The 22,406-nt window shown below is 53.8% G+C and overlaps 1 protein-coding gene across 3 annotated transcripts; it reads right to left on the reverse strand.

Annotated features, from left to right (window-relative positions):
- Positions 1-1,706: 1,706 nt before the first annotated feature.
- Agap2 (ArfGAP with GTPase domain, ankyrin repeat and PH domain 2) lies at positions 1,707-18,267 on the reverse strand. 3 transcript variants are annotated; one of them, XM_038314527.1, is made up of 18 exons: positions 17,975-18,267; positions 10,928-10,986; positions 10,102-10,189; positions 9,858-9,943; positions 9,562-9,709; positions 8,304-8,438; positions 7,869-7,978; positions 7,304-7,462; positions 7,061-7,147; positions 6,873-6,977; positions 6,323-6,485; positions 6,064-6,180; positions 4,851-4,979; positions 3,624-3,772; positions 3,443-3,533; positions 3,079-3,301; positions 2,727-2,982; positions 1,707-2,605 (listed from the first exon to the last, which is right to left on the reverse strand). In XM_038314527.1, exons 1-18 carry the CDS (start codon positions 18,132-18,134, stop codon positions 2,363-2,365), a joined length of 2,508 nt encoding a protein of 835 aa, XP_038170455.1. In that variant the 5' UTR covers positions 18,135-18,267; the 3' UTR covers positions 1,707-2,362. The 3 variants fall into 3 exon arrangements, with proteins under 3 accessions (XP_038170455.1, XP_038170454.1, XP_038170453.1); XM_038314526.1 differs by having other exon boundaries at positions 6,064-6,183; XM_038314525.1 differs by lacking the exon at positions 17,975-18,267 and adding an exon at positions 12,592-13,741 and having other exon boundaries at positions 6,064-6,183.
- Positions 18,268-22,406: the final 4,139 nt, after the last annotated feature.

The following is a 22,406-nucleotide window of genomic DNA, read 5'->3' on the forward strand; positions in this document are numbered from 1 at the left end:
AGGGTCCTTGTTCCTCCCCATATCTAACTCCCTGAGCTTCTGAGGAAGGAAGATGAAGACGGCCAACGGTCTCAGCTGATAGACAGCAGGACCTGCCAGTCTTCCTGTCTTTCCCCAGACCACACACCTCCCTGCCCTCAAGTCTGTTCCTCCCTCGGTCAGACTGATGTGTGAGGCTCTGCAGAACAGCTTCCAGGGTTATGACCGGATCTTATCAGTTCCCACACTTCTAAAGATAAAGACTTATGGAGGACACCCAAGAGTTAGAGTGAACTCTACCCCAAGACGCCAATACCACCAACCCAGTCCTTAAGATGTGCTACAGCATGTGGGACCAAACCTGCATTTGCTACCAGCCTAGCCTTTATCCGGCCTGATGCTTATACTTCTACACCCCAAAACCCAGCAGGGTTGACTACGCAACAGGCTGTGGTGCAGTGACCCAGGTTTCTGTGACCTGTGTGACCTCATAATAAAAGTAGGCAAATGCCTACATCAACTGGCGTGGATCTTGTGGACACAGGGGAACTGCAAATGGTTGAGAAAGCTCTTACCCCTGCAGTCCCTGGCACCCCCTATTGGCTCTGATGCCTGTGATCAAGGTAACCTACTGAGCAGGCTACCCTAGGGCAGTGCCTCCCCAGGATCACAGCACTTACAAGTGCCCTCTCAACATATGTCCCTGAAGTCACTTGCCCAGCATACCCAGGCTAAGGAACATGGGCCAGGTTTTGAAACTAAATCTCATTCTTGAACCCAAACAAGCCCACTGTTTCAGACCTCAACTCCCCAGGTCTGTCTGTTTCTCCAAACACCATGCTCCAACTCTGCGAAGCTTGGCATCAACCCCCTACCATTGCGCCTACCTCACAAACCCAGGATTGCACAAAGCTGAGACTACCTCTGTGCCTGTGGGTAGTGCCCTGACCCCAGACCAGAGGGGACCTCTGCCTGGCCCTTCCCCGTCTCCAGTTCCCCAACATCCACCAAGACCATACCCTCGCCTGCCTCTTCAATAACAGACCAGCAGCTCACCCCCTAGACAAAATCACTTCCTCTTTAATTGCTGTTAAAGATTCACATAACCTGCTTTGGAGGTGAGGGGGGCAACCCCTGCCCCCTCCTCACCCCACTCTCCGATTACCTGGTCTTTTGCAAAATATTTTAGCCAGGAAGAAAAAAAAAAAAAGACCGGAAACCACTGACACAGACGGCCCAAAGCCTGGGTTGACTGAGGAAGGCAGGGCTGGGCTAGGTAAATCCATTCCACTTCCCCCTTTCTGGGGACAGGGGGTCAGGACCTGGACACCTTCCCAGCCGCTGCACAGCCTCTCAGCCCTGGCTGGGAGGGAGCAAAGGATAGAAAAACAGATCTGGAGCTGCTCCAGTCAGAGAGGGGCTGGACAGAAAGGATTGTGGGGGAGGGGCCCCATTATAGGGGTGCCCCCTTCCCCAGATCACCACGGGCGCTGCACAGTCACACGTACGCAGTCACAGTCACAGACACAACCCGAGAGCACCCCCACCCCACCCCACCCCTGCCCACCCTTGGCTTCCCCTACCCTGAAATGCCCTCCCCTCGCCCCTACCCACCCCAATTGGGGAACAAAGCAATAAATTACAAGGCCCCTCTCTAGCCCCCTCCTGTCCCAATCCTTCTCCCCCACCCCAAGATCGTAAGGGGAAGGACCCAGGCTCTCGGCTCCCCCTGGCTCTTTAGCTTCCATTCATAGACATGTAGAGGGAGATTCTGATTTCCACTCCTCATGGACCCTTTCACAGAAAGGGTTGGGGACCCCTCCACCTCCACGGGCAGCAGGGGTCCTGCCCCTCGCTGCCCTTCCCCCTCACTGGGCAGTGAGATCAGCATGGAAGGGGTGGGGTCCCCATATTGGTCCGAAGTCCCAGGACTAGTCTTCCACCTACTAACCCCTCCCTGTGGCGTGGCGTTGCCCCAGGAGCCAGCCTGGGTTTTGGGCTTCGGCCACCAGATTGTAGAACGCAGGCAGGACTGGATCTTTTACCCGCCCCTAGGTGGGGACGAGCCAGTAAGTCCGAGCGCCCTGGAGCCGGCACAGCTGCAAAGGCAGCAAGTATACAGACCCAGGGTAATCCAAGTATGGAAACAGTGGAGTAGGGGCGTGTTGAGCTAGGGTCTCCATGCCTCGTGGGGAGAGGGAGGTGAGTTTGTGTCTCCTGGGAGGCGTGTGGGACTGTGCCCTCGTGGGGGGGTAGGAAGTGCTCCCGTGGGACTGGGTGCGGACTGGAGAGGTGAGTGGGTGCATCTGTCCAGCGGTCCACCCGGTGTGGTCGTGCCCGGCCCGCGCAGGGGTGGGAGTGTGTCTCTCCCGCTGCTGAGCAACTATACCAGCGCTATCGTGGTATCCACGCGGCCCAAGCTGGCAGCGCTGCTCCGGCGCCTCGGGCTGGGCGTGGCGGTAATGCTGGGGGTGGTGGCCGCGCTCGGTGTGGTGGCTGTGCTGCCGCCCTCTCCCGGGCAGCCGTGCTGGAGGAGGATATCTGCACACAGCTGGCTGCCAGCTTGGCGGGCGTAGAACAGTGCCGTGCGGCCCTGCGCATCACGGGCCGCCACGTCCGCGCCGTACTGCAGGAGGAAAGAGCCGTATGACCACGCGCCATCCAAGGGACCTCCACCCGCACACCTCCCACTCTACGCCTCCAAATCCACCTCCGGGCTCCTTTTCCCTACCTCTCGGCTCACGTACCCACAACAGCAGCTGCGTGATGACAACGTGGGCGAGCTCAGCCGCCAAGTGGAGCGGCGAACGGAGCTGCGGGTCCTCCACGCTGGTGTCGAGTGGCCCATGTCGCGCGTGGGCCAGAAGCAGCAGAACGGTGGCCACGTCCTGGGCCTGCACAGCGGCCCACAGCTGGCGGCCCAACGGCTCCTCTGTGGTACCCAGAGGCGCCAGGAACAGCAGCTGCTCGTACTTGGCGCGAATCCACGACTCACGCTCCTCCCTGCAGTACCAGGGACCAAAGGAAAGAGTTGTAGGGGACCTCTAATCAGGACCTCCCAGGAACCATACCCTCTCCACACTGATGCTCTATTCTTACCGCGAAGAGTCCCGCGTGGGCTTGGCACGGCCCCGAGTGTCGCTCTCCCACACGCGGTTGGCCGTGTCGTTGCCAATAGCCATCAGCACCAGGGTCAGCTCCCGCGGCCAGTCATCCAAGTCCAGCGAACGCACGCGGGACAGGTGTGTGCCCAGGTTCCGGTGGATGCCAGAACACTCAATGCAGATGAGCGCACCCAGATTCAAACTGGCCCACGTGGGGTCTGGGGATAGGATGCAACACAAGCGATAAACTCAGGTTAGCAGCAGGTCAACAAGACACCCCACCTTTTGCCAGACTCCAGCTAGTCTGGGATCCTGCCCCCCTGTTCCCTCGGCAGTACCCCCGCCTGCCTCGCACTCACTGGGAGCTCCACAGTCCACGCAGGTAGAGTTTCCCTTTGCGTTTCGGATTGCCTGGATGGCCACAGCTTCGCTTTGGCTGTCAGTGCGCAGCTGCAGAGAAAAGTGAGGTCAGAGCTGCACCTCTCTGACCCTCAGCCACTGTAGCTAGCTAGCGTCCATCAATAGCTCAAAGACGTTTACCTTGACCTTGCTGCTTTCACAGCACTGCAGACTGGCCAGAATCTGACTCTCGATGGCCTGAACCCAGGCATCCCGCTCCTCGAAGCTGGCTGCCTCAAAGTGCCACGTCTGCCCAGTGCTGGACACGATCAGGAACTCAAAGTTTTCCTCTGGGTAGGTGGATGGGAGAGGTCATGAGGGGCAGAGTTCAAGCAGGAGGCCTTCCCCAAACCCTTCCTCCCTGATGTCCTTGGAGCCCCTAGGAGTGGGACAATGGAGGGAGGGGAAGCAGAGGGTGGGAAACAGCAGGAAGCCCGAGCACATGCAGGGAGAAGCAGGGCACCCCCACCCCTCTGCACCCCAGCTTAGCACCCCTCCCGGCTCCCGCTTGTTACCTGCTTTATAAATATTTCTTAAACTACCAAAGGATTTTAGTTTCCACATTTTGCGCTTGGCTGGTTTCCCGAAGCGAAGGAGATAGAGACAGAATGGAAAGAACAACAGAGAAAGAGACCAAGGAAAGAGGAAGAGGCAGATGGAGAGATGGAGAGACGGTGACAGAGACAGCCAGAGACGAAGCAGGACAGACAGATGGGGAGAGAAAGCAGAACTAAAGTCAGTGGCCCCGGAGCAGAGTGGAGCGGAAGCCAAGAGCCATGAGAGTCGGCAGATCTGGAACCTGGGTCTCAGCACCCGGCAGAGAACGGGGCAGCAGTGGGTGGGGAGGCCAGGCAGGTATTGTGACTAGAGAGAAATCTGGTCTCTGTAGGGGGAGGGGTGTCAGACTTCGTGTGAACAGTAGGAAAGGGGCAGAGATGAGGGGCCTGGGGCTCAGAAGGCAGAAGAACTGGGAGCAGGGATTATTATTGGGGGGTGGGGATGGGGACGAGGACAGGTATGGGGTGAGTGCCTGAGGCCTCCTGGAGGAACCTGCCAATCATGGGTTATTGAGAGCAGGGTCTGGGGAGTCAATAGGGACACCGAGTCCAGGGGTTGCAGTACCAAATATGGGTACAAAGGATGGGGTCAGAGTGCAGGAACTAGGAGAAAAGAGCAGGAGCTGGGAGTAGTGGGGTGGACAGGAGCTGTGTGGTGTTCATCCATTTCCCCACCGAGTTATGTGCGGTGGTAATGACAGTCAGGCACTCGGTTCACACACCTATCCCGCTCTGCGAGAGCTAGGTCAGGGGTTCGGATAGGGGATGAGGGTCCGAAGTGGGAGTGGAACCCCGCCCAGCACAGCCTCACCTTCAGCCTGCACGGTTGAGCCTTCAGTCTTGGACGGTGTGCTCAATTTCTTCCTCCTCTGCTTCTTTACCATGGGAGAAGGTGGGGGTTCCCGACTTAGGGGGCTCAGGTCTCCAGATGGGGTACAGTCTTAGGGAAGGGGACACAGTGTCTCAGCTGCCCTTCCATAGACTCCCCTATAACTAGTATCCTGCCCTGAACTTTCATTTTAGGGTATTCCTTCTCAGCTGTCCCTGTCCAAGAGCCCTCCCCCCATCATTCCTGGGAGGTGAGGGCTTTAGAATCAGATCTGCATTCAACTCTTCTTAAAAATAATTTATTTTCGAGCCAGGCGGTGGTGGCGCACGCCTTTAATCCCAGCACTTGGGAGGCAGAGGCAGGCGGATCTCTGAGTTCGAGGCCAGCCTGGTCTACAAGAGCTAGTTCCAGGACAGGCTCTAGAAACTACAGGAAACCCTGTCTCGAAAAACCAAAAAAAAATTTATTTTCATTTTATGTGCATTGGTGTTTTGTCTACATGGATGTCTATGTGGGGGGTGTTGGATCCCCTGTAACTGGAGTTACAGACAGTTGTAAGCAGCCATGTGGGTGCTGGGGATTGAACCCAGGTCCTCCGGAAGAGCAGCTGGTACCCTTAACCGCTGAGCCATCTTTCCAGCCCATGCTCAACTCTTGACTGTGCAACTTACTAGCCTTGAGACCCTGAACAAGTTAATTTATTTTCTGAGCCTCAGATTTTTTTTCATCCCTAAAATGGGGATAATAACGTTGACCTGGTAAGTTGCTGTGAGAAACATTTACTACGGTGTTACTTCCTATTCGTGTCTATATTTGTATACTCTACACATCGTATACAGTTTATAGATATAATGTCCAAACACTTCAAACACTGATGGCTGACTATGTGCTGGTCAAGACCCTCAGCTTGTTAAACTAAGCCTCGGAGAAACTTCCTATAGGGTAGACACTGGGGCATGACGAGGTCCTGTGGCAAGGCAAGGATCTGAGCTCAGGCAGGCAGACTAGCTCTCGAGTCTAGCTGTCTTCAGTGCCAGGACAGACACAGCATATGAGCTTGGTGCCAGTCACCCAGCAGACATCCCTCGTGTTCCCTCAAACATTTGTTCCTGCACCAAGCCTCCACTTGATTTCACTTCCCACCCAGATCCCATTTGGATTTGGAAGCCAGTAGATGGAGGATGGTCCCACTAACCAGTGCTAAGGGCCCGGGCCAAATTCCGGTCTGGCTTCAGCAGGTGCTTGGATGTCTGGTCCGGTGGAAGCTGCAGGGAGCTGGGGCTGGGGCTGGGGCTGGGCATGGGAGTAGTGGCTTCTGTGGGAAGGAGAGGGAGAAATACCAGTGAGCTTGTCTCCAGGCACCACGCCACACAGCCAGGGTAGCACCAGCTCCTCTCGCCACCTTCCTCTGTCCCTGTCTCCTTCCCTGGGCACTTGTCATGGGCCCCACTTACCAGGGCCTTCGCCCATCTGGACGGTGCTCATGTCCTTGACCAAACCGTTGATGCTGGCTGAGGGGCCAAAAGCAGAGATAGCTCTTGGAGGCCGCTTGCCTGGGACTTTGACAGTTGTTCGTAGCAAGTCCATCTCTTTGCCGTGTGTACTGTGGATGTAATCCTGTAGAGGTACAGGGTTGAGAGTTGCACGGGTGGGGGGGGTGGGGAGTTCCAGCTTTTGTGCTGGAAAGTAAGCAGTATTAATACGATACAGAGGGGCTCTGAGAGCTGACTGGACTGGAAAGAGCTCGTAGGGGGCAGTCCTGCCAGACTTGGCTAGGAAACATTCCTTGAATGGCAGGCTTCCCTGGGCCTGTCCATGGTACTCCCCCAACTGCAAGTTCCTGGAGCAAGGAGTTTACTTCCTATGCCCAGCACAGACAAGCTTCATAAGCCTAAGAGAATAGAACTAAAGGCCCCCAGAAATGATGCCAGGACTTGTCAGAGACACAGAAAGAACTAGAAGGACATCCAAGGTTTTCTGGCGTGGACCATCTCTGCTACTCACGTTGATGCTGGGGTGGTAGAGTAGAAAGCCATTACTAGAAAGAGTCACGTATTTCTTCTTCCACTCTTTGTTCAAGGAATTGCCACTTCTCTTTAGCAAGAAGCTCTGGAAGAGCAGGAAGATGTGTGGGAGAAAAGTCAGCTAAGAACGGCTGCTTCCGACCCTTCTTCAGCTTCCAAACCCCTTACCTGTTTAATGGGGATGGCTCGCCCACTCCCAGTTGTCTCTCCCCGACTGTCTAGGCTCCGCTTCTCAGAGTCACTGCCCCGACGGTTCTGGAATGGTTACTGGAATTAGCCAGAGGATGGGTAGGATACGAGGAAGGGAAGTAGCGGAAAGGAAAAGGGGGAGAGCCAAAAGAGACATCCAGAGACTGAGGACGACAGGCAGGCAACAGAACAGGAGGAAAAGGGGGCCGGTATGTCCAATACCGCAAAAAGGCTGGTCCTTCGCTTGGCTGCTCGGTGTAGGGACCCTGGGGTGCTTAACCCAGCCACAGTGGCAGCCTCAGCTCGGAGCTCCCGGTGTCCAACATTGGGCGAGGATGGAAGTGAAGAAGAGTAGTCGCTAGTGTGGCCCCCGTTACTAGCCTGGAGGCATACGGAGGAGTCAGCAGAGCTTAGCACCTACACCCACCAAGCCAAGCTGACACCCAGTATGAGACATTCCCTACTGCCCCATCCTTATTCACTCAGTGCCATCACCAACATGACTCTTCCCTAGCTCTGTCATACCACTGTTTCAAGTGTTGCAAAGTCTGGTTTCCTGATAAAGGCAGGTGGCTGGCTTAGAGACATTGCAAACGGCAGCCCTGGCCCCTCTGGAGCTCACCATGTAGATCAGGTTATCCTCAAACTCAGAGATCCACCTGCCCCTGTCTCTGGAGTGCTGGGATTCAAGTCGTGTGCCACCACTGCCCAGCTTCAATGTTGTTCTCGAAGCCCACTCATTTCCCTGCTTCTGAATTTGACATCAGTCTCTGACACCCAAACTCACCTGCCCAGCTACAGGAGTAGAAGCGGCTGAATGGCTTGGTGAGCTGGGCAGGGACTTGCAGGCAGCCAGGAGTTGCTGCTGTTTGCGCAAAGTCACCACCTTCTGGGCCACTGGAGGGGAGAGGCGTTGGGGGAGTCGTGAGCAGGAAAGATACCCAAGACCACTTTCCCAGGCCCTCTTCTGAGAAGCCCCAGGAGATAAGATAGCCCCAACTTCCTTGTCTCTAGACCCCCAAGCCATCTATGGCCTAGCCAGATTCTCCAGCCCAGAAAGAATCTGTGAATTAACCGAAGCGTCCATAGGCTCCCAGACCCCTCCTCACTCCCAGAGACCAATTTCCTATCACTAGGAAACACAGAACAGAAAACTGGGCACCTACAATATCGCGTGGCCTCTGGCTTTCCATGCTCATGTGCCGGCGACTACCACACTCACCCTCCTGAAAGACCCGGTCCACATTGAGCCCGTAGGTCGCACAGGTCTCATAGTAGCTGCAGCGTTTCATGTCTGTGCAGAGAGCCCGAGCTCGAGCGTCACCCACCACTCGCGGAGAGGAGGCACTGATCCTGTCTGAGGGGACAGGCAAAGGGGCAGGATGGGTGAGGTGCCCTTCCGCCAGTGTTCATGATTCCCTTTACCATGTGTCTGGAGCCCAGGTTAGACCCTTCTAGAGTTAGGGTGTTGGAGAACATCTGTCCTCAAGCAGACTGTTAGGTGTATAATAAAGCCCCTTTGTGAATACCATGCCCAGTTAAGTCTGTGTATGTGTGTGTTTTTCTGTGTGTGTGTGTCTGTATGTCTCTGTATGTGTCTGTCTTTCTCTCTGTGTGTATGTGTCTTTCTGTGTGTCTCTATGTGTGTGTGTCTGACTTTCTCTCTTTCTGTATGTGTGTCTTTCTGTCTTTCTGTTTGTCTGTCTGTCTGTGTCTATTTTTCCAGGCAATACTCCTAAAGCTGAGTGGAGGTTCCTGACAATAGCTCAGACAAATACCCTGAGAATCACTGAACCTGAGACCTGAGGGAGAGGAAAAGTTCAATGCCAAATGTAACAGGTGGGCTACTCATTCTACAAGTCAGACAAAGGACAAGGAGGCAAGGGACAGGCGGAGGCTTGAACCTGCAACAGCATCGGCACCAACATCAGCACCAGCACGTGCAGCCACACAAAGCATCCTGCCAGCTGGACAGCAATGGCAGAGACAATGCTCCTCCTGCCATGCACGGTACAGTCTGAGTGATTCTGAGCTCCTACTAGGAGAACCGAAAGTTTTCTGCTCTCCTTATTTCTCCAGTATCTCCGTGTTTCCTCTCTGTAGAGAAATTCCTTTCTAACAGTGTCAGCCTGACCCAGCTGAAGAGAAAGGCTTTCAGCCACACTAGGACTTGACATTTTCTGTGTGTCCCACGGTAGTGGCGTCAGAAATGGCAGAGAGAACACAAGGTAGGCAACATGTCCAGAGATGGTCATTACAGCGGTCCCCTCCTCCCAGGCTGTCCTCTTTTCTCTGCTGAGACCTTGGGAGGTTTGTTTGGTTCATTATTTCCTTATTTGGACATCAGGCTCCCTCTAGAGGGTTGCCGGAATCTAAATAGCCAGTTCGACACCTTGCCAAATTATCAGCCATGGTGGGCAATACTTTAGAGGTACCCTCCACCCGCCTCTAAAAACAAGATTTCCATATTCCCTCCTTACCTTGGGTCCCAACCAGAGCCAGGGCCAGACCTCCTCGTCCTTCCCCACGAAGGGAGCTCAGCTGCCCATGGAGACGGCTCACAGCCTGGAAGCTGCTCTCATCCTCCAGGCTGAAGACGAAGATCACAGCATCCGCCCAGCCTGAGAACTTGCAGGGGATGAGAAGGCAAACACAGGGTCATACAGGCCCCATCCCCTCTGGATACCATCCAGAGGGTGTCCTAGCAAGACAGGACGCTTCCATGTCCAATACTGACCCCAGCCAGCCTACTATGGCCAGCGCCTCCGTTCCTCACCTTGGCATCGGGCGCTCCCGCTTCCTCTCGGATCAGCACCAGATGAGTCTGCCCGTCCACCAGCATCTCTTTCTTGTACTGCTCACCTGTCCAGAAGAGTTGAGCCAAGTCACCAAACCTTCTCACATTCCCTCAACTTTAGTTCTTATGCCTCAAGTCCCATCTTGGTACCTGCCCAGGCCCGGATCTTACTGGTGGATCCCTGGCCCCCAGTCTTAGCTTACTGTGGTTCCCGGGCACTCACTCTCTGTCTTCTCCAGCACCTGGTATGAACCCGTGAGGAATCTGTGGATGAGGGATGACTTCCCACTTCTGACATCACCCAGCACACCCTAAAGGAGAGATGTGGAGCAAGATGCTGGGTCTGTTCATGCCAGAGAATCCACAGGGACTGGCCACCCAAAAAGGCCCTCCAGGGCCTCCGGCCAGCTGGGAAGAGCAGGCATGGTATGGCAAGAAATGACCCCAAAGTTTAAAAAAAAAAAAAAAAAAAAAACAAGCTAAGCAATACCCTTTTGTGTTTGTGTGTGCGTGTGCATGTGTGAGCTGTTCACTAAACACATTAAACCTGTGTGTGTAGTAGGGTATAGCCCAAGGCATTAGTTGAAAGGTTTTTTACCCTGTTTAAAGCAAAAGAACACCAACCGTTTAAAAAAGAAAGTGAGGGACTGTAGAGATGGCTCAGAGGTTAAAAGCACTAGCTGCTCTTTCAGAGGTCCTGAGTTCAATTCCCAGCAACTCATGGTGGCTCACAACCATATATAGTGGGGATCTGATGCCCTCTTATGCAATAAAGGACTACGGGCAGATAGAACACTTATACATAAAATAATTTAACAAAATCTTAAGAAAAATGCTAGAAAGGAGAAGACTGGACAAATAGGAAGAGACAAAATGAAGACAAGTCATGAAGCTGTTCTAAGCCGCCAGCCCCCTTAAGAAGGCTATGCTGCTAAACTCAGATCGGAGCGTTCTTGGTTCTCGAAGAGAGGAGAGAGGCGAAGGGAGAGAATGGGGCATGCCGGGGGAAGGTAAAGCTCGCCTGTAAGCCAAGGGCCTGGGCTACTTACCAGGCGCAGTTCGGGAATTGAGCGGCTCAGAGTCCATTCCTGGCTATTGACTACAGCCTCTGCAAAGGGAAAAGTGCAGTAAGGAGGAAGGCTGTGGCCTAGGAGGACTTCCAGCCCACAGGCGCTCTCTTTTCTGAGGGCTTCAGTAACCCCTAAGACCCTGCCTGCACTGGAGCGTGGTCCCCAGTCCTCCCATCCCAGCCACTCTCTCCACAGCTGTTGCCGCCGCTCAGTGGTTGCTTAGCAACAGAGCTGGCAAGACGAAAATACTTCAGTTGGCATCTCCCTTAAAACACATCCTCAAACGTGGGTCCCTACCCCAGACCAGATCAGGACGACTTTACTAGTGATGAGTCTCCTCCCACCACATAGAATAGAGGGTCCCGTCCCCCCCTCCCGCGCCCCGACATTCTCAGAGCAGACCTAAGGAGGAAGGCCTGAGACCTAGAATGGAGTGGGTCTCCCTCAATCTCCATTTCACAGGAGCAAAGAGGTGGTGAGGGCTTTCCTGCCCTTTTTCAAGGTCAGTGGCACAGGTAGTTCTAACTCCTGTTCACCACACAAGGGGGACAGAACTTTGATTTTCCTCTGCCTAGATCTCCACAGCCTCCGAAAGAACCGTGGGGGGCGGTAAGGCTCCATTCCCAGGCAGAGAGAAGCCACAGGCCTGGGGAGAAAAGATTCTCCTTGCACCCGCCGGGTCCAACCCCCGCGCCTGACACTGGCCGGACGTTCCCGGGGCGCCGCAGCTGCGGCGGGAACTCAGGGATCCGGAGCCATCTGCTCCCACCCGCTCAGGAGCCAAACCCCCCGGGGCCGCCCCCGCTTCCAGACCCGCCTCCCCTCCAGGGAATGTGAGCGGAACCAAGTCGTGGGTCGCTACCCACCCCCCCACCCCCGCGCGCCTGTCTCTACCATTTAGAAAATAATAATAAAAGTACCCCTTGGGAGGAAAAAAAATAAAAATTAAATAAAGCTACCTCCTTGTATGGCTTCCCAAGTCTCCCGGGCTAAGAATTGTCTTTACAGCAGTTCCGCCCCCTGACTCACTCCGGGGTCAGCCCTGAGCGGGTTTCGACGCCTCTGTGGGGCGGGGGTGGGTAGTGCGGGAAGCCAGGCTTCCTATCTGCCCCCCTTTTCAGTTCACATTTAAATCTGCACGTTCCAGCCCCCGCTCACTCAAGAAACGCCCAATCCACCTTCAGTGCCTGGAAAAACCACCAGCCGGCTCTCAACCCAGGAAACCTGTCTCTGGCGAGGAACAGGCTGCAAGGTCACCGCCACACCACCTGTGCCAATTACTCAGGGGAAACTGAGGCTTCCACCTTCCCTGCATCTCCAGTGTCCCTCCACACAAGGCAAAGTCCCTATCGCCTGGCTTCTAGACTCCAACCAGGGCTGAGATTGGGGTCTGAGGCTTCTGTGGGATGCTTTCCTACAGTAAGCATGAACCAAGGCCACCGTTCTCCAGGAAGCACCAAGAACACTCCTGTCACGTCTCAACGCTTCAGGACCTCTTCCTAGTCTTTGCCTCAGCCCTTGGTCGAGAAGCGAGCCTAACTCCTCCATCCACTCAAGAGAAAAGCTTCCCTGATTCTTGCACAGCGTTCCCCCAACCCCAAATAAGCCTCCAGGTGACTCCGGCCTTGACCCTCCCTACTCACTAGGGGAGGCGCGTAGCTCTGCGCCCAGCAGCTCCCTGGACCCGCTGCTGGAAGACAAGCCTGGGGGTCCGGGAAGGGGACCGGGGCCAGGAGGCCCCCCTGTGCTCTTGGTGAAGATACCGCTGATAAACTTGAGCATCTTGCGGTCACGAGTGGACGCTCGGCCGCCCTCGCGGCCCCTTTTCAGCCCTGGAGCTGGTGGCTCCAGAGTGATAGGGGGTGCAGGCCCGAGGGGCTGCGTGGAGGTGGTGGTGACAGAAGTGGCAGGAACTGGGGTTGCTGGCACGGTGAGCGGAGGAGAGCCGGCAGTGGGTCCTGGATGCAAGTCACTATTGTCCAAGGTCTTACTCTTGCCTTTCCGAGGGGACAGCTTTCCTCTCGCTCCAGCCCCAGCCCCGACCCCACCAGAGGTCGTGACTGCAGCGCCCCCTCCCCCGCCGGTCACAGTGGCAGAAGCTCCAGTTCCGGCGCTGCTCTTTGACCCCTTGACCCTGGGCTTGCCCTCGCTTTCGGGCCATGACAGGCGGCTACCCGCGCCCTTGCCCCCGCCGGCTTTGGCTCCACTAGTGGTCACGGTCTTGAAAGGCTTGGGAGCCGGTGGAGGAGGCGCCACCTTGAGCCTTCGGCTGCCGGTGCCAGGATGCGGGGAGGACGAGCCCGGGACACCGCCTCCCGTCCGGCCTTCAGGTTCCGGACCCCCCCAGCTCGGGCTGCTGAGTAGAGGGCGTCGGGAGGAAGAGGGGGCGCCCCCCGGTTTGGAGTCTGGGCTCAGCCCCCCGGAGAGCGGGGGTCCCGGAGGGGCGGCCCAGAGGGACAGTCGGCGGCCCGGAGCCGGGGAGACCGGGCGAGCAGGACTGGCCGGAGCCGGGGACAGCGTGGGGGGCTCCGCGCCCCCGGCGCCCGCGCTACTGGTGCTGATCCACAGCGCATCCTGCCGGTGGAAAAGACGCTCGTGCCGCTTCTTGCCGGGTTCCTCCGCGCCTCGGGGGCTGCCAGGATCTCGGGGCTCGGAGCTTCTGGCCCCGGGGGCGCCGGCCGCCGCTGCAGACGGAGAAGGCGGCGGCGGAGGTACCGACTCGAGCTTGACCAGGGTCAGCGAGATGAGGTAGGTCGTTGTCCGGCGCTGAAGCGCGCCCGCGCCCCGGCTCATGGGGCCCGGAGACCCCCGAGCTGGGGAGGGGAGGGAACTCCCCGGGACTGCCTCAGGGGGGCCCGGCCATGGGGCCGCCCTGCTCGCTGCCCCCAGTCCCCGGACCCCACTGAGCCCCCAGCCCGGCTCCGCTGTCGCCGCCGCCTCCGCCGCCTCCTCTTGCGCCCCCCTCCCATCACATGGGGCGCCCCCTCCCCATGCTCCCCGCCCTGCGCTCCCACCCCCTTGGAGCCCCGGGACCTTGGTGCTGCTCCAGGGAGGCGCGCCGGACCCTGCACCCCGGCCTGGGTGGGGGCGCTGAGATGGGCGGAGGAGGGTGGGGAGGACAGTAGTGGGGGCAAATGGGTAAGAAGGAAAAAGGGGCAGAAAAGGGGACAGGGGACTGGGGGAGAAGCACGGGTGCGGGGAAGGCAGGGGCGGGAATGCGGACTCAATGGGCAGAGGCCACGGATGCAGTGGGAAAAGGGGGGTCTTGAGGGTAGGAGACTAGTAGGGCTGTCTGTGCGGGGGATTCGCTGGAGCACGGGGAGGATGCTAGGGATGGAGAGATTGGAGGCGGTGGGGGAGGAAAGAAGGAACGGGAGGGGTAGGAACCCAAGGGTCTGGGGTCTGGGAGGGGAGGGGCGTGGATCCTGGCGAAGAGTCCGGGGGGCCTCGCCCGGGATCGGCTCGGTCCGGATGCGCGTTGTGTCCGGGCGCTCCCCTCACATTGAGGAGGAGGCGGCCCGCGGGCCCCCCCACCCTATCTCCCCCCCCCCCCCCCCCCCGCCACCAGCACCGCTGTCTGCTAGGGCGGTACAAAATCCAGGACTGGATTTCCCTTCCAAAACCTGGACTGGATTTCCTGGGTCTTGGATTCACCTCTGCCAACTACCTGACACCCTCCTTTCTCACACCAAGGTTAGGGAACACGAATGTGGAGTGTGACATTTAGGGACAAAGATAAAAACACCGATCTATTGGCTGGACAGGTACAGGAAACAGAACTCTTTTGGTCTCTGTCAATTCTGGGTAACTGAAACCGGAATGTTGTGAGCCCTGACATTCCTTCCCGGGACCCCTGTTCTTTCCTTTCTCGGGGTACCTGGATGAATTTCCTTTCTCATCACCCAGCTCCCTCTTCCACCCCAACTCCCACCCCATACTGAATACTTTTACGGCACTGTGGCTTGGACTGATTGTCCCAAAGTGAACTTGCAAAGTGTTCCCCAGGGATGGGGACAAACAAGGAACTTAGTAGGGTAGAAGGGGGGGTGCGGGGGGGTTTGCCTCTCTCTAGAGGAGAGAGACTTGAGGGCTCCGGAGCCCAAGCTGCAGGCGTGAGTCAAAGGCCCCAGCTCAAGGTGGAAGAAATACATCTACCAATTGACACCCCCCTATTCCAAAATGCATCTAGTCTCCATAGCAACCGTAGCTCCAAGAGTGCCTCAGAAGCTGCGGCGGGGATAAGCGGAGAGGAGGGATCAGTGTGTAGGATGGGTGGGGGACCAATCAAGGGACGCTGGGTTAGTGAAGGCACTATCTCACACCTGGTTACCCACCTGCGGGAGATTTTGCTCCCTGGACACAAGGAACCCCCTCAGTTGAGGCAGCGGGAGCCGGCCTCGTAGGTATTTGCATTCAGTCTCCTGAGGTCTATGTAGCCGGGCTCTTAAGAGCAGGTTAAAGGGAATGGACACCATTTGCGCTGTGTCCCCACCCCTTTAGGGGCTTTGGAGTTCAAGGCTTTGTCCTCCAGAGGGGCTGAGAAACATGAGCAGTTAAATCCATGCAGAAGATAGGCTGAGTCCCCATGGAGGGGGGCGGTGGGCAGGAAGGAAGAAAGTCTCCCTGAAGCCTTGGAGACCCCTGCTCAGGATTTAGAGTCTCGGAGGTCCTTTGATTTGGCTTTCCACCCTCTTGACGCAACCGAGACTATAATAAGTGCGGGCCGTGGGCGGCTCTTGGAGGCAAGAGCCAGTAGTGTGTTCGGCCTGGTGGGGGGGTAAGGGTTGGGGGCTGAACCGGGTTGTGGGGAGCCCTTTGTCCTCCAGAGGCCCATGCCCACTCTCTTCCAGATCCTATCTTGGAGGTCAGTGGTTTCTAGGGAGTTCTCTTCAGAACTAGGATGACACACTTGGCAGGAGACACACTCTAGTCTATCATGAAGGAGAGGATAAGGGGGAATTGTTAGTTTCTTAATATTGGGGGGCATCTCAGTTTTCCTTTGTGTTCAGTGGGAACAGATTGCTGTCTCACCCAGAGTAGAGCAAATTACCCATGAAGAGAAGAGCTTTGACAAGTGAAGTGGTGTACCCTTTTGAGGATGCTGAGGCAGGAAGATTGCTGGAAATTCAAGGCCAGCCTGAGCTACACAGTGAGTTAAAGGCTAGCCTGAGCTACATAGTGAGTTCAAGACTAGCCTGAGATAGACAGTGAGTTCAAGGCTAGCCTGAGATAGACAGTGAGTTCGAGGCTAGCCTGAGCTACACAGTGAGTTCAAGGCTAGCCTGAGATAGACAGTAAGTTCAAGACTAGCCTGAGCTACACAGTGAGTTCAAGGATAGCCTGAGCTACATAGTGAGTTCAAGACTAGCCTAAAATAAACAGTGAGTTCAAAGCTAGCCTGAGATAGACAGTAGGATCCAAACCCAGTTTCAAAAAGGAAAAACAAAACAAAAGCTAGTGTGGGGCTGAGGTGTAGAGGGGTGGAGCTTGCCTGGCACCAGGACGCGTGAAGGCCCTGGGTTCCAACATTCCCAGCAACACACACCCCACACAGAAGTATGGGGAAGAGGTCTACTCTGCCTCCCACCATTCTCTCTTTGCCCCTCCTTTTTGAAACTTTTTTTTCTCAATAGTTGCTCATTATGTAGTTGAGTCTGAGGCTGGTTTAGGATTTGCTATGTAATCCAGGCTGCCCTAGAACTCTTAATCCTGCTCCGTTCTCCTGGGTCGTGAGGCTATAGTGCTAGGATTACTGGTGTGCCCCATCACACTAGCTCTCCCCTTTTCTAGAACTAAGCGGGGTGTCTTTGCCTGGTCCCAACCCCACTCTACTTCCGACGAAGGTAGGATCTAGAGTTCTTTCCTAGGTGGTCCTACTAGGTCTCCTTTTCATCACCTGGGATATCCGAGGAGACACAGCTGTTGTCCTGTCAGAGGGTTGGATGCAGGAGCTGAATGATACTAGCTACAGAAGAGCAAGGAGAAGAGGGAGGCATGGGAAGGGAATGGGACTATCCCACCAAATCCTAAACCATCCAAACCTTCCTCTAAACTGTGCCCTGGTGTCAGGAGGTGTCCTTGATGGAATTTTTTTTTTTTTTTTGACATTTCCTTCCTGGAAAAGTTGCTGAGAATGGAGACGCTTGGTATCTGGAATGGTCAGGGTATGATAAAGATGGGTTTCTGCCTGACACACTTCACAGGCAAGAAAACTTGCTTTTGTGAGTTCCTGGGCATCCAAAGATGGATGAAATATAAACAGATTACCCCAGTTCCTCTGTGGTGGGCCTTTGTGGATGGAGAACAGGCTTGCCAGGGCCCCACCACAGGATCCAAGGCTACAGTGGGCAAGGAGGATGTGGCGGATGGTGTTGCCATGACAGCACTTCCTCCCTGTGTTGTCATCACCTATTCTAATGGCACTAAGGAGGCAGAACGGAAGGCACTAAGGAGGTGAGGGGGAAGACAAGAAAGGGAACACAGGAGGAGAGGGACTGAGTCAAGTCCTGGGGACCTCACCACACTGCAGCTATACAAAGCATGCAGCTTAAGTGTGAGTGTGTCCCTGACATATCAGACCCCCTCCCTTCTGCATGTGTGTTTCTCTCAGCTGGAAAGAAGAGGTCCCTGATCTTTAGTGGGTCCTGGGAATGAATACATTATCAAGTCCCAGAACCTCCTGCCCCTGAGTGCCTCCCATTCTGGACTCCCCAGACAGGGACTACATCTATCTAAAGGGTCTGTTACAGCCTGTCTCCCCAACGCTTATCCACTCTCTACTGCCGAGAAGGTCGGCTCCACAATGACTATTATTTTGTTCAGAGGCGATTTTGGAAAGGGGAATAATGATGCTCCCCTCCACATCTTTTGCCATCCTCCCCAAACGTCCTCTTCCCGAGTCCCAGCTCCATCTTACGAACTAGGAAGTGACTGCTTGAACAGCAAGCAGTTATGACATGGTTAAGCCTTTCTGTGTCCCCTGCTGGTCCCCAAAACAGTCAGGTTAGGGATTGATGTGCCTCTTACCTCGTATGTTGTCCAGTGAGGCCTGGATGCCATCTCGGAGATCAGGGTCACCCACTCTCTCTGCCAGCTTCCTGAGTCGGCTTAGAGCCTGCTTGGCCACCTCATGTCGTCTGACTTCTGCTCTTACTGTGGCTAGAGCCAGCTGCCTCTGGGCATGCATGTTGCACAGACCTGGCTCGCCAGACTAACAACCACCCCTGGCCCTGAAACCCATGACCTCCCGGCCCCCAAACTTCAGAAGGCCCCTTCTGCTGTGCCCCAGAACTCCTCAACCCTGCCCGCCCTTCCGTCTGTCGGCCTCACTTCCTGACTGGTGAGTTTCAAACCCACAACCCACACAGTACTTACTACCTCTTACACCTCCTGCCCCCTCTAGCGTTGGCCCTTCAGTTCTGACAATCAGTCCCGGTACGACTCCAGTCAGGTGAAGGGAGCGACCTTAATAAGAGTTCTCACAGCCTCTGTGGGAGGTAGCTAATTAAGATGGGTGTTGGTTCTGGGAGAATGTGGCCAGCGAGATCACAGGTAGGGTCTTGCACTCTTGAGAATCACACAGAAATCCACATGCCCTTGGCCTGTCACCACAGAGGCCTGTATGCTAGTGTTATTACTAGTCATTACTTTAGGCTCAGCCGTTAAAGCTAAGAGTCATCCTGCTGAACATCAAGAGTTCAAGTCCTAGTTATTCACCCCTCTGTCTACATGTTCCTATTGGCTTCCCTTAGTCAGCTATTCTCTAGAACCATCTCCTGTTTATAGGACCCAAGTAGTTATGGGAAGAATGGGTTATAGGGGAGGAAAATAACCTATAGCCAGATAAAACTATGTGCTCCAAGTCCAGCTTCTGTCATAATAATTAGCATGTCTTAATAATAATAATAATAATAAGCATGTGTATAGCATTTAATCATTTAAAACATGCTTTTATATATAATAACGACAAGCCCAAAGGGTAGGATAATTTACCACCATTATGCAGAAGTGCAAAGTATTGCTCAGAAAGGCCCATATCCGGTGAACAAAGATCCAATTGTACTTTTAATCTAATACACACACAATTGAGATACTTGCCAGCTAGTCCCTCAGTACCATTGTTCTGCTCTTGAGTCATGGCCTGATATAGAAGAAGAATGAGGAATTGGAAGAGAAAAGGGAGATAAAGCAAGTTGGGGAGGTTGTAGGTAATGGGTAGTTGGCCCAATTATTATTGTTTTTTTGGCAGGTGTATGGTGTGTGTGTTCTCATATGTTCTGGTTTCATCTCTTTTACTGTGTTACAGTTCCCTGGCAAAAAATGAACTTAGTCAAGAAGGGTTTATTTCAGCTATGGTTCTGTATTATAGCCATTGCTGTGGGGTGTCATATGCTCATCTGTTTGTGTTCCGCTCTATTTTTTTTATTTTTTATTTTTTTTTATTTCTTTTTTTATTTTGGTTTTTTCGAGACAAGGTTTCTTTGTAGCTTTGTAGCCTGTCCTGGAACTAGCTCTTGTAGACCAGGCTGGCCTCGAACTCACAGAGATCCGCCTGCCTCTGCCTCCCGAGTGCTGGGATTAAAGGTGTGCGCCGCCACCACCACCACCACCCGGCTTGTGTTCTGCTCTGTTGCCACTCTTGTGCAGGTCATAACTTCCTGCCTACGGAATGGGACCACCGACTGTGGACCGGTTCTTTTTCACATCAGTTAACTTAATTAAGACACCCCCACAGAGACTTGCCCACGAGTCAACCTCAGGTAGAAAAACTGTCATTGAGCCCCTCTCCCCAGATGATCCTAAACCCTATCAACACAGTTAGAGCTGCCCATCACAGCATGCGTGTGTGGGTGCACATGGGAATGCATGTGCGGGTGCACACGGGCATGCGTGTGCAATGCACACGGACGTGCGTGTGCGATGCACATGGGCGTGCGTGTGCGGGTGCACGTGGGCGTGCGGGTGCGGGTGCACGTGGGCATGCGTGCCTTTGTGTGTGGGGGTTAGTCCAAACTTGTCATTGTGTCTTCCTTGATTGCTCTCCTGACGTGAGAATTTACAAAGGTCTTTATTACGGGGATTCAAAGGGAAATGTAGGCTCACAAAACACAGGACAAGGTGGAAGCCGCTATGGGTCCAGCTGCCCGACCTCCCAAGAGAGTGAGAGAGACCCCTCCTCTTCCTAATAAGAGATCAGAAACTACAGGGAAACCCTGTCTCGAAAAACCAAAAAAAAAAAAGAGAGAGATCACGTCTGCACACAGAAGCCATGCCCTAAGACCGGTACCCCAAAACTACTGGCGGAAATGAACTCCCACAACACTCTCCATGGTATTCATTGAGGCAAGGTCTTTCAGCAAGCCTAGAACTTTCTGACTAAACTAGCTAGCCAGCTTTCCCTGAAGACCCCGTCTCCACCTCTAGAGTGCCAGAGTTACAGGAAGCAGGCTGCCCGGCCTTTATGTACACTCTGGGATCCAAGTTCTGGTCCGTACACTTGCAGAACAAGCCCCTTCTCTCCACAGCTTTGGCCTAATTATTTTGTTTCAAAGACAGATTGAACAATATACCAAATTATTTAATTTTGTATCACTTCTTTAAAAAAAACTATTTTAAAAGTATTTATTTTATTTTATTGTTTTTTGAGACAGAGGTTTTCTCTGTAGCCCTTGCTGTCCTGGAACTCACTCTGTAGACCAGGCTGGCCTTGAACTCACAGAGATCTGTCTGCCTCTGTTTTCCAAGTGTTGGGATTAAAGGCGAGCACCACTATGGATCAGCCATAATTTTTAAAAAATATTTATTTATTTATTTATTTATTTATTTATTTATTTATTTATTTATTATGTATAGAATGTTCTGTCTGTGTGTATGCCTGCAAGCCAGAAGAGGGCACCAGACCTCATTACAGATGGTTGTGAGCCACCATGTGGTTGCTGGGAATTGAACTCAGGACCTCTGGAAGAGCAGCCAGTGCTCTTAACCTCTGAGCCATCTCTCCAGCCCCATTATTTATTTTATTTAAAAATTTATTTATTTTCTGTGTATGAGTGTGCCTGCACATATGTATGTGTGCTACGTGTGTGCTTGGTGCCTCTGTAGGTAAGAAGGTGTTGGGTCCTGTGGAACTGGAGCTATGGATGGTTGTGAGCCACCAGGTGGGTTCTGGGGACTGAACTTGAGTACCAACTCTTTAGATTTTCATGCATATTTTTTGAGGATAGTTTACAAAGAGTAACTATGGACAGCTTTATATTTAAAGAGATGGGGGTTAAGTTTGGATCATTTACTGGACTCCATAAAAATGGGTTAAACAGTAATAACCGAGTTGCTAGGTACTGGGTATTGACTGGGGCATTTTATATATTCTAGCTCCCTCAGTGCTCACAAGAATCTGGGAGTTTCCAGAGCAGCATTGTTAGAGGTAGGTGCATCGCCATCTATCCCCATTTTATGGCTGAAGAAGTAGAGAGGGCTTAAGTACTTTGCACACACAGATAGTCAGTCCCAAAGTTAAAACCCTGCAGTTTGACTCCCCCATTAGGACTAGACTGTAGGGAAGGATTGTGCCATCTCTCACTCCTATTCAAAGGGTACTATGTTATTGCTTATGCAATAACGTTATTGACCCATTATACCCCCATCTGAAGTGGAAGTATGGAAAATCGGGGTTGGAGAGATGGCTCAGTGGTTAAGAACACTGGCTGCTTCCCCAGAGGACCTGGATTAAATTTCCAACATCCACAGGACAGCTCACAACTGTCTAACTCCAGTTCCCGGGGATCTGAAACCCTCGCACAGACATACGTACAGGCAAAAGGCTAATGCACTTAGAGTAAAAAAAAAAAAAAAAAAAAAAAAAAACAAAGTATGGCCGGGCGGTGGTGGCGCACGCCTTAATCCCTTAATCCCAGCACTCGGGAGGCAGAGGCAGGCGAATCCCTGTGAGTTCGAGGCCAGCCTGGTCTACAAGAGCTAGTTCCAGGACAGCTAGTACTGTTATACAGGGAATCACTGTCTCAAAAAACAAAACAAACAAAAAGTATGGATACTCTTTATTTATTCATATTCCGGTCCCGCCCCCACACATGTGTCATTTTGTGCCAGCCATGTGTTCTAAGGACACCAGTCTGCGCCTGTAATTTTGTCAGGAATGGGAATGCACCGGCTTCCAAGTCACGGTTTCTACTTGAATTTCTGGCATGGTCACTGCAGAGGAAGGAATGCAGAACAGGACATGCGTACTAGTAGACACATTTAACAAATGCGTGAGGATTTGCCGGCTGTTGCTATGCCTGACTTGGATCCTCTCTAGCTGGGCTGCACAGCTCAATATCTGTGTCCTCTTGCTGATCCAGAGTGTGACGCACGAACAACAAAACGACGGCATCATCGTGAGATTACCGTGAAACATGAGGTAAACGGCGGGGAAGGGTTATCCTTGGAGGGGAGGAGCCCC

The sequence above is a fragment of the Arvicola amphibius genome, chromosome 17 (genome assembly GCF_903992535.2).
Source record: "Arvicola amphibius chromosome 17, mArvAmp1.2, whole genome shotgun sequence".
NCBI classification, from domain to species: Eukaryota; Metazoa; Chordata; class Mammalia; order Rodentia; family Cricetidae; genus Arvicola; species Arvicola amphibius.

Excerpts from the sequence above, each read along its gene's own strand:
- Agap2 (XM_038314525.1), bottom strand. The coding sequence starts at position 13,741 with ATGAGCCGGGGCGCGGGCGCGCTTCAGCGCCGGACAACGACCTACCTC. Across the intron at positions 7,148-7,303 it reads GAAGGACCAGCCTTTTTGCG|AACCGTCGGGGCAGTGACTC; the intron begins GTATTGGACATA and ends TAACCATTCCAG. Across the intron at positions 6,978-7,060 it reads GAGCCATCCCCATTAAACAG|AGCTTCTTGCTAAAGAGAAG; the intron begins GTAAGGGGTTTG and ends CTGCTCTTCCAG.